This window comes from Xenopus tropicalis, chromosome 7 (genome assembly GCF_000004195.4).
Source record: "Xenopus tropicalis strain Nigerian chromosome 7, UCB_Xtro_10.0, whole genome shotgun sequence".
NCBI classification, from domain to species: Eukaryota; Metazoa; Chordata; class Amphibia; order Anura; family Pipidae; genus Xenopus; species Xenopus tropicalis.
Genome location: NC_030683.2, coordinates 110064187 through 110079200, shown reverse-complemented (window position 1 = coordinate 110079200; position 15014 = coordinate 110064187). Strand labels below are relative to the sequence as shown.

Genomic DNA, 15014 nt, shown 5'->3' with positions numbered 1-15014 from the left:
TAAACGGCATAATGTGTACTGCATTTATCCCCTCTGTTTGCCAGAACCTTCACATTTTTCTAAAACAAATAGCAGCTTTCACCCAGCGGCCATTTTCCCTCTGACACATAATCAGTGACATTTCCATCTGCAAACAGCCCATGTGTGCTGTAAAGTTTATCCGATCAAGAATGCAGGCTTACACAGGCAGAACATACTTTGATAAAAAGTATGACTGAGCATTGTAATGGTTAAGCTGAGCTCAGGAGAGGAGGTTAGGAGAAAAAAGCAAAAGCTGACAGCAGGAGCTGAGTTTCTATGGGAACTAGCAATGCCATCTCTTTATTGGCTATTAAACTGGAGGGCGTGTTTAGTTATCTCAACTGAGAAGAACTGAGCAACCAACAGCCAAAGTAAATTCCTGAGGGAGGGGGCGATTGGGATAGAGCAGGAGAAGGAATCCAAAGTGATTAAGAGGATGCTGCAACCGAAATTTTAATCTTTGAACAGCTGGAGTTGGGGGTATTTAAATATTTTAAAGAAGCTGTTCACTGATTACATTTTCGTGTGGGGGGTTTACATGTCTTTTAAGTCTTGAAATATGATTTAAACATTCAATAATCCCCATAGGATTGCTTTTCCTCCAATAAAGATGTATTATATCTTAGTTGGGATCAAGTACAGGTACTGTTTTATTATTACAGAGAAAAGGGAATCATGTAACCATTAAATAAACCCAATAGGGCTGTTCTGCCCCCAATAAGGGGTAATTATATCTTAGTTGGGATCAAGTACAGGTACTGTTTTATTATTACAGAGGAAAGGGAATCATTTAACCATGAAATAAACCCAATAGGGCTGTTCTGTCCCCAATAAGGGGTAATTATATCTTAGTTGGGATCAAGTACAGGTACTGTTTTATTATTACAGAGAAAAGGGAATCATTTAACCATGAAATAAACCCAATAGGGCTGTTCTGCCCCCAATAAGGGGTAAAAATTATATCTTAGTTGGGATCAAGTACAGGTACTGTTTTATTATTACAGAGAAAAGGGAATCATTTAACCAAGAAATAAACCCAATAGGGCTGTTCTGCCCCCAATAAGGGGTAATTATATCTTAGTTGGGATCAAGTACAGGTACTGTTTTATTATTACTGAGAAAAGGGAATCATTTAACCATGAAATAAACCCAATAGGGCTGTTCTGCCCCCAATAAGGGGTAATTATATCTTAGTTGGGATCAAGTACAAGGTACTGTTTTATTATTACAGGGAAAAGGGAATCATTTTTAAAAATGCAAATTATTTTATTAAAATTGAGTGTATGGGAAATGACCTTCCCTTAATTTGGTGCTTTCTGGATAACGGGTTTAACAATCCCATACCTATAATTAAAGTGAACTGAGATATCAGGCTCTATTAAATAATTCACTTCACTATGATAAAGAAGGGCACATTGAAGTGTCAGTCCCCTACAACAGGGATCCCAATCTTTTTTTACTAGTGAGCCTTGCTCAGATGTAAAAAGTGTTGGTGAGCCACACAGGCATGAAAATAGTTCCTGGGGTGCCAAATAAGGGCTGTGACTATTAGGTAGCCCCATGTGGACTGCTGGCCTGTGGGAGGCTCTGGTTGGAGTAAAACTATGTCTGTGCTTCCAAAACTTGCCTCCAAGCCAGGAACGTAAATATGGCACCTACTTTGAGGCCACTGGGAGCAACATCGAAGGGGGTGGTGAGCAACATGTTCCTTAAGGGATTAATTTGGCCAATAACAACAGAAAGTTATTTTTTTCTTTGCACAACCTTACAAACCTATGTTTATCAACAAACAGGCACTCTTTGTCAAGTCTTCCTCTTTTTTTTGTCAAGTGCATTCAGTCTCTTGAAGATATGTTTGTGCAAATATTGTGTGTGTGTACATAGGGCAGTTGTGTACCTAGAGCGTGAGTGTTGAGACCAAACCAACAGAGAATTATCTGTGGGCATAACTTTTTTGTGGACTCCACAATTTGTTTGTTACCACGGCCTGGATGCTGTGAACAGAATTTAGTGAATTTAGTTTAAAAATAGACCAAAGGGATTCTGGGAACAAATTCCTTAAGGCTCCTAAAAAAAATCCCATTTACATGGGTTTATCCTATAGGCTAAAGCTCACCCTCTGGGTTTTTGAAGCAAAATCCAGAATAACAGCTGATCAGATCCCCAACTACACACCGGTTTCGCCCTTCTTCATCAGTGTAGTGCAGGGTTTCCTGATCAGCTTAGGTAGAGCCAGGGGTGGGGATTCACGAACAAGTCAAAAGGGTTGAGGAGACCGCCCTAAGCAATTTGTTCACAGAATCCCCTTGGTCTATTTGATATGTATGAGGTCTCCTCAACCCTTTTGACTTGTGTTAAAAAATTATAATTGTGTGCTATGTGTGCAAAATGTGTTAAGGCTATGGTGTGCCCTACATTTGTTTTTTTGTTTACTTTTCCTACATGCCTATTTATATCATCTGTGTCTTTATCTGCTGCTATGGCTCACCGTCCCTAAGCTATATGTCTGAGATATATGTACCCAGACCCCACGTCGCTACTGGTGAAATCTTCAATTTTGTTTAGTTTGCACTTTTCTCTTTTTTATCATTTCAAATGTGGTTTAAAGGCAACAGGAGGGCCACAATGTGGATATTCTAGTCTCAAAGCAGCAGCAATGTATCAGGTGTTGGATTTTGAGAGTTGACATTCGCCCATGTTGCCATTACAATTATTTGCACTGAATTTTGAAAATTACTTTTTTTTTCTATAAGTCAATACCGTGGCATTTGTTATTTTCCCTATAGGTGGAGAAAAAATCTGCTCTCAGCCTTTATGACTACAGTTGTTCATTTACCATCCTGTGTAAGGTTACGTTCGATCCCCTGAGATCTCAGAAAATGCTGGCTTCATCACTTATTCCAAATCACAGCATTTGTGACATTAAATGCATATACCTTGGAACTGTTCCTGCCCAAAGAGATGTGAAGCTGGCGGTCTAATTCCTGCTAGACAATTGGGCACGTTTTCTGTTGGAGAATACTGCATAGCATAAGCGTTGAATTACATCCGCTCAGATAGACCTTGCAGATGGAAACTTTCATAGAATCCCATTTCTAAACTCAGCAGTTATATAACATACAAGGGCCCATATGAGTGACCTTTTGTACGCTTTCTCTTGCTATAGAATTTCCTTGACTCTTTTGTTATCGTTGCTCTTTTTATGGTCTTGTGTAGTTAGTCATAAGTGGTAGATGCATTTTTATTTTTATTCCAGTTCTCTGCTAGGTTTGCTGCTCTTATTCCCTGCATTCCCTCATAGTGATGTGTTTGGTATTTTTGGAGTTAGTAATCAATAAACCACTGGTAGAAATGTTGTGTCTTTAACACTAAGGGAGCAATGTTAATCCAGGGAACAAGTCATTTCCTTATCTTGGTTTATGGAGGTTAACGATTGCAAGAAAGTGAGGAACCACGCATATTGGGTCTGCATATTTTTATCAATCTCCAGGTCCTTGCCCCAGACCTAAAATTTTCCAGACCCCCTAGAGCAGGGGTCCCCAACCTTTCTTACTTGTGAACCACAGTAAAATGTAAAAAGACTTGAGGAGCAACACAAGCACAATAAAAGTACATGGAGGAGCCAAATAAGGGCTAAGATTGGCTGTTAGGCAGCCTCTATGCACCCTATCAGCTTACAGGGGCTTTATTTGGTAGTAAATCTTGTTTTTATTCAACAAAAACTTGCCCCCAATTCAGGAATTCAAAAATAACTACCTGCTTTGGGGGCACTGAGAGCAACATCCAAGGGGTTGGGGAGCAACATGTTGCCCCCGAGCCACTGGTTGGGGATCACTGCCCTAGAGCAATCCCAACTGTAACCCCTGATGGTGGTCTTGCCTTTGAGCTTTAAAACTGGAAACATTGTAAGCTCGATCAACCTGTGAACAAAGGTTGCCTAAATTAGATCCCCCAAAATGTTCCTTCGGTGTAGCCTTGTTCTGTCCCTGGTCCCTTTTTACTGCAAGTGACATTAGCTTTTGCTTTAGTTCAATTTCCTTAAATGAACTTTATATTTGGGAATATAGCTCATTGAGGGCACAGAAAATGTATAAGTGGAGCCAGTCATATTGCTAAGAAGAAATGACTCAGAGGCTTGAACTCCCGAGTTCTCGGTTTCATTCTAAGTAAATAATAATGCTTGGGTACAAGGACATTCTTACTCAATATCTTACAGACTCCAAAACCAATGATTTAATCACAAGGTACTGTTTTTGCCTATAGAAAACACCATTCCCGTATTTTGGAGCTTAAGTTTGTCGATAATAAATGTAATCATTCTAAAAGTGTTCTAGACAGAAGGAGCAAATTAGGATGCAAGTATGGGATCCATTATCCGGAAACAAAACCCATTATCCAGAAAACTCAGAATTACGGGAAGCCAAACTCCTCAAAAATTCCTTTTTTCTGTAATAATAAAACAGGAAAACCCCAGGTCCTGAGCATTCTGGATAATAGGTCCCATACCTTTATAAAAGTCCTATAAGAGAGCATTGATTATTTCCAAGACTTTAATGTGGCCAAGCGTATTACTTGGCATATATGAGCAAATTATTTATGGTGTTACTGTATGTTCTTATTTCCATTGGGTTTGCCAGAAACTGATATGATGCACAAATTCAACATTGCTTTTTAATGTTTGCATTTCAGTGACTACATTATCAAAGAAAAGACTGTGCTGTTGCAGAAGAAAGACAGTGAAGGATTTGGCTTTGTGCTGAGAGGAGCAAAGGGTGAGGACTCTCGTATAATTATGACGGGAAACGAATGTCTCTTTGCACTGCTGGGCCTGAACTGAGTGCCGTTGCTTCCCACCATGCAACAGGAATGTTCTAACAAGTACAAATGACCAAGATTAAGCCGATTTAATGGAAGATGTGAAAGATCACATCTGTATTACACTTTGGAGGATGGGGACCATACGTAAAACTGTAAACTGTGTAGATTGTGATTGAGGAGGCCATGTCTTTAAATCAATCATGTACCAGTGCGGAGCTATGTTGGATGACAGTGCGTTTTGCCTGGAAGTATTTAGAGGGAGACAGCTTTCTTTCCCCCCAGTGCAGTCACTTCATTGAGCCCAAGAAGTGAATAGCTGAGAACTTTATCAATACTCGGAGACAGAACTGCACAAAAACTCAACAAATGTACTTGTATTGTGCTTTGTTTAGGTTGAGGTTATTAATAAGCATAGATAAGGGGGATTCAAAATCTTCGAAACAGTGTCCTAGTCTTGCCCGCAGCTTCTATAAAAACCTCATAGTTAATGCCACCTGTGTGTTGTAGCCCAGCAACGCCTATTTTCTAACTTCATTTGACCTGATGTACATGGCAAAATATATGAGATTAACAAGCCTGTCCATTTTCCCTGGTGCAGTGGTTGCCCATGGGTAGGGTAGACCCCGCTACAGGAGCCCGGGGAAGTGGTTATTCTGAAGGCCAGTTAGGGTAAGATTTGGGGACAATGGCTATTTGATTTCTAGATACTCCTGGAAGCTCAGCATGAAAGTCAAAATAGAGGAGATCTGGGAGTGAACACTTAGTTTTTGTTCTGTGCATTGTTGGAACTTAGAGAAAGCTCTAATGAGGAGTCCCTTCTTTACAAACTGGCTCATATTTGTATGTTATTGGTATGTTTGATATAAACAAACTTGTAATATGGAGTGTATTACATATTTTGCTGCTGTATAAATGTGTTAATAATTGTAATAATAGGTATGTTTGAAAGGCTTGTACACCAAAGTTTTGACCTCCATGAGTGAGCTAAAACTAAAAAAGTCCAACAATCACTACGCTTGGGATAAAGACCCTGATTGTGACGGTAGGCCAAACACATGCACAAATCGTGTGGTCCAAAACATCATACAGTTTGCACTGTTAGCACAAGCATTAAATACAGGGCTTCCTTTGTGCATTATGTTCACAAAACTACAAACACTAAACTCATAAATTAACTTCCATGCCCACAATGACATAGATGAAACGTGCCCTCCATTTAGGAAACTGACCACTGATGAGCTAAATGGACATTATCCTTCCTCCTGTACTTAAGGTTACAGAATTGCTTGCTAACTATTTGTGATATATTTATACCCACTTCCCCATCTACAATGTCTTACCCTACAGCTCCCTCTTCTGGTCAGGTGTGAAAATGACAACATTTCATGATGCAAAGACCACTCATACCTGAAGTTCCCTGCATACACAGTTTAAAAATATTCATGTTAATTATAGAAACATATTTTATTGCTCGGTACAAGTCACCAATCACCACTTTTATTTCTAACCAGGCATACAAAGCTTATATTGGCATTTTTCAGCTATGTACAATTCATAATGTATAATGCATGTGCTGTTTCTTCATGTGTTACACAAGGGACATAACACAAGGGAGTTCTGTGTGTATTGGTTCCATAGGCCATTTGTCAATAAATTGAGGGCCAAGTATAGTGTGCAATAATGAATCATCCATTCAAAAAAAAATAATGTTTTTGATTTGTTACAGCACAAACCCCCATTGAAGAGTTCACTCCGACACCGGCGTTTCCGGCCCTGCAGTATTTGGAAAGTGTGGATGAAGGAGGCGTGGCCTGGAGGGCGGGTCTTAGAATGGGGGACTTTTTAATTGAGGTAATACAGACTGATTAGCTTGCAGTCATGGTTATATATATATATATATATGTGGGTATCATATACACATGACCTATATAATTATCATTATGTGCAACAAAAATAATTGATATATATTGTTAGTTAGATTTATTGGTTATATTATAAAGTATATCATAAAATATAAAACAAAGTTATATTTTTCTAGAGAATAAAAATGGCAATATTTGCCTAAAATGAGGGAAATTGTACTGCTTCTAAGCAAAATAACCTGCCCTAGAAAATAGGACCAGTGTTTCAGTGATATGTCATGATGTGTGCATGGATCAAAACACTGAACTTCTTTTGGTGATATATAATATATTGAGGTGATTTTCAAAGACTTTGAAGTGTGCTCCTATTATTCTGCTGCTACTGCTGCCATGTATGGAATTATTCTATGTTGTTGCAGTACCTCCCATGCATATTCATTTTATCCTTCTGGTGAATATATAAAACATTTTCGGATGAACATCTGCTATTCTACCCCAGTTTGTTATACAAAGAAATGTGGGCCTGTTAAGATGACAGGTACAGCAAGCGCCGCCTTCCCACTCATACTGTATATATGTTGGCAGGGGATGTGTATGGTATTGTATATAATGGTACCATTTTGTGGTTGCCAGTTTATGGGGCTACTCTAGATAACATAAAATTAATGTGATCATTTTTATTAATTATCATTAACAAATTATCCTTCATTTCTAAAGTGCCAACAGATTATGCTTTTAGCATTTGTATATGTACCATTAATCTTGTGTTAATATAGTGTCTTCTCTTCTTAGGTGAATGGTCAGAATGTGGTAAAAGTAGGACATCGTCAGGTTGTTAACATGATTCGGCAAGGAGGAAACAATCTAATGGTCAAAGTGGTCATGGTAACCAGGAACCCTGAAATGGAAGATGCCATGAGAAAGAAAGGTAAGGGGAAAATTGAAAATTTTTGGGCAGGACAAAGCATCTCCTTTCTAGGATTTAGGGAGGCCAATTGGCTAGAGGATGGTGTCACTATTGTAGTTTATTATTATTAACATTTATTTATAAAGCGCCAACATATTCCGCAGCGCTGTACAATAAGTGGGTTTCATACATTGGACATACAGAGTAACATATAAAGCAATCAATAACCGATACAAGAGGTGATGAGAGCCCTGCCCAAAAGAGCTTACAATCTACAAATATAGATATATTGATTTTGTAATCAAGGTTGAAAATAAAGACCAGCAAGCTGATGTGAAGTGGATTCAGCTGTGTATTCTACCTGAAAGCGGGGAGAAAATACATTTCTTCTTGACCACAGGATAGCTATTGGGTTGCATCCTCTAGAACTATGAAGAGCATGATTATGTTTTTAAGGCTTGAATCAATAACTCATTACCAATTCCCAAAAACTACCCATAAACTGATTGCCCTTATAGCACTAAAAATGTCTCCCTTCCTCCAGTTGTTGGTTCAAGAATAACATTTGAAATAGTAGAGTGAATTATTTGCTGTGTAAACAGTGTAATTTAGAACTAACAAGTACACCATAACAATCATGGCAGTATCCCTTTATTATAAGTTGTTTTGTACTAAATAATTGTCACAGTTTATTACAATTTAATATATATTCCAGTGAAACACTAATTCATGCCTTTGAGATTAAAGCACTTCTGGAAAGTAATGGTTCTAAGGAACTGAACCAGGCTAACCTGCCCCTTTGCATGAATCCTTACAGTGCCGCAGCAAAAGCGAGTTACACCACCTGCAATTTCCCTTCGGTCAAAATCCATGACTTCAGAGCTGGAAGAAATGGGTAAGTCTTCCAAGGATTTATACAATGTGCCGTTGACTTCTCAGAGAATGCCATAGCATGAATGCTTAGCTTCCCAGGCATCTTTTAGCCATTCCCCAGCAATGCGTTCCTAACTGCACGAGCCACAGTCACACCATGCACTCCGAACATTAACATTGTTGTAGGGTTTTTGTTTTTTGAGCAAATGGTTCCTTTTAAAGCAGCAGTTCTGATCTCTTTTAGGCAAAATATACTCCTTTTATAAGTAGATTGGAACTGCCATGAATTCTTTCATTATAGAAAGCAAGGTACTGTGTGAGCCTATTAAATTGCTTAGAATATCCTTATTACACTGCAACAGAGTATAGATGGGATCTGCAGTCGCTTGAAATGTATTATTCTGTTTGTGTTGATCTAAGGAGAATAACAGTCATTATTAGTTCTCCTTTATATTTGACCTACGGAAGCATTAATGTTACAGATATATATTTATATATATATATATTTTTTTTTAATATTTCCCCTTGTTACTGGCAGTGTCAGCCTTGCCTAAAATGCCATTGTGTCAGTCTGGCTGGACATCCTGCAGCCCTTCTATTGTGTAATGGTTTCATTACAAGTAACTGCCAGGGTAAACTGCTGGGGGCATAGCCAAAGCAATATGTCATTTTGAATAAATGAATAATCTAGCAGGAATAATTTACTAAATGTATTTTATGTACAGAGAGATACTATAAACCTATGCAGGCACAGATATTCTTAAGTACTAAGAAAAAGCAGGAAACATAAGGGCAGTGATCCCCAACCAGTGGCTCCTAAGCAACATGTTGCTCCCCAACCCCTTGGATGTTGCTCCCAGTGGCCTCAAGGCAGCTGCTTATTTTTAAATTCCTGGCTTAGAGGCAAGTTTTGATAATATCTACGTGTACTGCCAAACAGAGCCTCATGTTGACTTCCAGTCCACATAGGGAATACCAAATACCCAATCACGTCCCATATTTGGCACCCCCAGGAGCTTTTTTTATGCTTGTGTTGCTCCCCCACCCCTTTTTAATTAGTTGGACTTCCCACTTATATGCATAAATAGGATGGTCTTGACATGCCCTAATCTTCCTGTTATCTTTGTTTCTTTCTATTCACTGTTGCACATTCAACTAATAGTAGAGTCTTACTTAAGCTGGCCATACACGCACCGATACTATCGTCCGAAACCTCGTACCGTACGATATTTGGTGCGTGTATGGCATGTCGGCGAGTCAACCGATATCGCAGGAAGCTGCTGATATCGGCCGACTCGCCGATCGGACCAGTTTGAAAATTTTGATCGGGCGCCATAGAAGGCACCTGACCAAAATCTCCCTTCAGCGCTGAATCGGCAGAAGGAGGTAGAAATCCTATTGTTTCTACCTCCTTACCTGCCGATTCAGCCCTGAATGGTGTGTGGCGGATCTGACGATGTTTCGTGTGACCGATGGTCGCACGAAACATCGTCAGATCGCCACGTGTATGGCCAGCATTAGGGTGATAGGTTAGCAATTGCTCATCTTGGCTCATCTTTCTCCACCATATATTAATATCTGTTATTTTGACCTACAGCCATTTGTTAACACTAGTATATGATTTCTACAGTGCAATATAAATATCAAGACATTTTATTGTACAAGTACAATGTCATATTGGCTGTGCATGTCTCACCAGAATGTCCCAGAGTCGCCATTTTGGCTTGGATTTGCATTTTCTTCCATTGCTCTAGACCAGGGCTAAAGTGTGGGAAAAGTGGGAGTAATAACAAGGACAATGTTTGCCCAGGTCTAGTAACACAGCAATATTTAATCAGATGTTTTTGACCCGTGGACCAGGAACAGTAGATGTTGATAGATTGCTGTGGGCTACTAGACTTGAGGAAACCTTGCCTCTATCACCCACATCGATGTTATTAATTATTAAGGCATGCTTGGCCCAGTTATCAGCTCATAAAGTCCATAATTGGCTTGCCAAAAAAAAAAAAGATAATGTGTTAGAGAGCTGATGTGTTAATGATGAGCAACTTTCTTCTCCTTCTCTTTCCTTCCATATTCTATATATACTTCCCATGTCCCAATGGTCATTGCCATGTATTCTTCCTTCATTGTCCTCTTTTATATTGAATCATATTATTTCACCATTTGCTCTTTTATTATATAAATATAAAGTGGAAAAAGGTAAATTTTTCAACACACGTAAAAAGTAAAAGTTCATAGATATCTTTGTATTTGGTTTTCATGGGCCGTATCTAATGACCATAGTCCAGCTTTTATTGACATATTGTCTGATTCATTAATTAGACAAGGTATATAGATGACAAATAAATTACCCATGTCACGCGGCTGGTAAAGGTGAGGCAGTGCACCCTGCAAACGTCATCATTAGCCTTGCTACTTCAGCCAGTGATACTGTACATACTGTCCATGTATAGATTATATAACAGATTATGCCAGAGCAGCTTAATGCTCACCTTTGTATTTATATAAACCATGTATTGTGACTAGAGGTTAGCGAATAAGCTACGTTTTCAGATATTAATAAATTCAGACATAATAAATAAAGTCAATGCAAAAATAAGCAAGGTAAATAATGTGGATCTTGATTGCCCCCCTGACTTTTAAATAGGCTCTATTTCTAGTCCAAGCTCACACTAGGGGACATACAAATCAGAGGCAGCTATAGACTCTCTACCAATGCATTCACATTCCCTCACTCATAAAACAGCCTTTCCAATTTGTACTTTTCAGTACATATCAGTGACAGCCACAAGCACAGATGGCACACAATCGCTTATCTACAAGTACCAACTGTTGCTGCTTATAACACTTACAGTACATGCACTGAACAGCTATCTGCCTGAGTGAACTCACTATATATTGTTCAATATATCCAACAATGTATCTGTACAATCTTCCCTTTATACTCACATATTCTTCACAATGTTCTTTATTTATCTCTACAATATCCCCTTTATACTCACATTTTCTTCACAATGTTCTTTATTACCTATTCACTCAAAGACTTCCATCATCTACTGTATACCAGTGCTGTCCAACTTTTGTGGTACTGAGGACCAGAATTATTCTGGGCTAGTTGGTTAAGGGCTGATAATAGAAGCCAGCGTTGACCACTCTCTGTTTTTTAAACCACACCCATGTAATCACAAGAACTTTTAAGACCATACCCACATTAATGGGGATAGCACACCAAAAGACCAAATGATTGCTGCTCTCACTCATTTGTGAAAAAAGGTTCATTAAGTCATATTAAGAAATACCTTTAATACATATGCCTCCTTTGTGGGTAGCACAGCAGCCTCCCGAACATAATTAAACACCTATGAGACTCCCCCTAACAACCATTTTCAAATGCAATACCCCCGAATAAACCCCAACCAGGCTCACCTTTCATGGGAAGTGTAGGGCAGGCAGGGGCAGTTGTAAATTATTTTTATACTACTGTGCAATTATATGATACTTTTTTTAGCTATGATCCACTAATCTCTGGGCGAGGTCTCAAAAAATTGGTCACTGTAATGTTTATATTGGTAACCAGTGGAGAGAGCCCAGTAAAGTTGTGAGATGTCATTATACTGAAGGTTTCTGGGGCCCGGAAAAGATCAAAAACCTCTACTTCTGCTGCTTGGGTGACCACGATTCCATGATTCCAACACAATAACCCTTAACATTACAATGTGTTTAATTTATAGACAACATTAATCTAGGTCAGATCATCTAAAGTCATGAAATACTGCTCTGAACATTCACACAACCATGGACACAATCCCTTCCCATGTCTGCACTGTCGCCCATCAGTGATAATGAGTTCTTCTTATCACTGAACGGCTTGACATTTTGATAGGATTCAGACATGGATAAATCTATATGGGCGTAGCACAAAAAAACAGATTATGAGACCCTTTAAATCAGATCTTCAAATGGCTAAAATACAGCACAATTTATGGTTGAATGTCCGTATAAGACATAAATCTGCATTTTCCAATTTCCCATAAAATTTACAGCCAAACATAACTCACATGCACTTCTCGTCCCTGGGAATAAAACATTACGACAGCAGTGTAGAATTCTACTATCCGTGCCGTCAGTTCACGGTTTATCTCCTTTCTACAGTAAGTTGTTATGCAAAATTCAAACTTTATATCCTGATTGCAAGACACCATTTGCACCCATTTTAGGTGATTAGGTAAATCCAGAGGCCATACATTACCCTACCCAAACCACCAGCCACATCCACCCCACATTTTGATGGTAAGGTAGCTCTCAGCAGCAAGGATCCATTACTGAGGGAATGGAGACTGGCATGCGGAGGAGCCTCAAAATATCAAGTGTAAGTTATGTTCACCTTAATTTTGCTGCGAGCGGTGGGAGGGATGAGTAAGGACTGCTCACATGGGCTTGTACAAAGGCTTGAAAATGTGCTTATCTGACTGACTCTTTGCTGCTTTTCCTAGTTTCACCCTGGAAAAAGAAAAATGGTGAGTATATTGGATTGCTGATGGCCAAGATGATGATTTCAAATGTGAACATGAATTTCTGTGACCTGACTAATACTATTATTTAAATTCAAGATAATTAGTAACTCAACGAATCCTATCTAGTTTTACGTGAATTGTGGGGGTGCCGATCCCTTCTACTGTGCACTAGACTTACTTTGCACAAGAGGTGGCTTATTGTTCTGATACCATAAGCCAGTGATCCCCAACCAGTGGCTCCTAAGCAACATGTTGCTCCCCAACCCCTTGGATGTTGCTCCCAGTGGCCTTAAGCAGGTGCTTATTTTTGAATTCCTGGTTGGTTTTGGTTGCATAAAAACCAGGTGTAGTGACAAACAGAACCTTCTGTAGGCTGCCAGTCTACATAGGGGCTGCCAAGGCACCAGTCAGAGCCCTTATTTGTAACCCCAGAAACATTTTTCATGCTTGTGTTGCTCTCCAACTCTTTTTACATTTGAATGTGGCTCACAGGTAAAAAAGGTTGAGGATCCCTTCCATTAGCAAATCACATTTCAATCTTTCATACTGAAATCTTTCCACTAATATAGAGATTGACTCTGATACAGAGACCCTGACCATATTGAATGATATAGAATTTATGAGGCATTACATTGATTAGTTGTTCTTAGAATGTTAACAGTTCCAGTTATCAAGCAACAGATGGAAGAGGCTTTATTGTGCCACCTTGTGCACACAGTGCACATCCCACTATTTAATCAGTGGTTTGGCCATGAATGCTTGATGCTTCAATAAATCACACTCCATCTTTGGTCAGTTATATAGGCCATCCAACAACCAGAGATTACATTGCTTACTCCTCCCTGACACAAGGTGGGACGGCTTTGTCTCTTGCAGAAATCATGGGATTGGTTAAAATATACAACTGAAGAAAACTATTTTATTTATATAATTTATATAGTATAAAAAACACAAATGTAATAGTGCTTTTTTAGGGCAGTGACACACGGGGAGATTAGTCACCGCGTGACAAATCTTCGTCTCAAGACAACTTTGGCAAATCGCGGTGCCACGTATGCCATCCCACCAGTGATTTACATTCTAGCCAGTGGGATGGCATTGCGGGGAGATTAGTCGCCCGCGACAACAGAGGTTTGTCACGGTGCCACTAATCTCCCCATGTACCCCTGCCCTTATGGTTCCACACTCTCTGTACATTGTAAATGGCCCTATTTATATTAGTCTCACTAATAAGTGCATCAAAATTGCCCCAGTACTTAGTTACAGAGCTATGATCTGTACTACCTACCCCAGGGCTGTCTTATTTTATTTTCTCAGCCAGGGAACGTGACTTTGACCCAAATGAGACTTGAGTTTCATGTTCATAGGAGTGTATATAGTAGTTTTAAGGAGCTTCTGTAATGTTATTTTGCTCCATGAATGTGGTTCTGGGTTCCACTAAAATAATGCAGCCATTGGCTCTTTAAGTGGACTCTAACCCTCACCTCCTACCTTGTAATGTGACAGAATGTAATTCAGTAGCATGCAATATAGAGATTTACATATATATTTATATGTGAGTACTGGGAGCATATTGGATTCACAATGGGGATAGGGTAAAATTTGGCACCATGATTTATCCCAAGTTTTCATTGTAGAGATCTGTACAAATGGGAGCATTTGGTAGCAATTAGTGGGAGCAGTCTTTAGCTTGTTTGTGGAAGACTCAGGAGACACCAGGCTCCTGGGAAATGATTTTGGATGACCATGCTAATTCAATTCACACCCAGTTACACCCCAATAATGCCTCCTTCCTTCCTGCCTGGGGTATAAATAGGTCATGATAAGCCACCAGTATTAGAGTATCACCCTCATTTAGCATCAGATGATTATCTTGAATATCATGCATCATAAATACATTTTAGAACATAATAAAAATATTAGTTATGTTTAATTACTGCTGAAAATTGCTTAGAATAAAATGATGGCACAAGCAAGTTAATAGCAGTGTTATTAATATAATGGAGAAAGAGTTAA

The 15014-nt window shown here is 39.1% G+C and overlaps 1 protein-coding gene across 1 annotated transcript in view; it reads left to right on the top strand.

Annotated features, from left to right (window-relative positions):
* Window positions 1–15014, top strand: part of shank1 (SH3 and multiple ankyrin repeat domains 1) — a 125687-nt gene that overhangs the window by 102651 nt on the left and 8022 nt on the right. The window contains exons 14-18 of the mRNA XM_031906165.1: window positions 4711–4793; window positions 6566–6690; window positions 7494–7629; window positions 8426–8503; window positions 12978–13001. Of these exons, the coding sequence (XP_031762025.1) occupies window positions 4711–4793; window positions 6566–6690; window positions 7494–7629; window positions 8426–8503; window positions 12978–13001 (446 nt within the window). The remainder of the gene's footprint in view (window positions 1–4710; window positions 4794–6565; window positions 6691–7493; window positions 7630–8425; window positions 8504–12977; window positions 13002–15014) is intronic.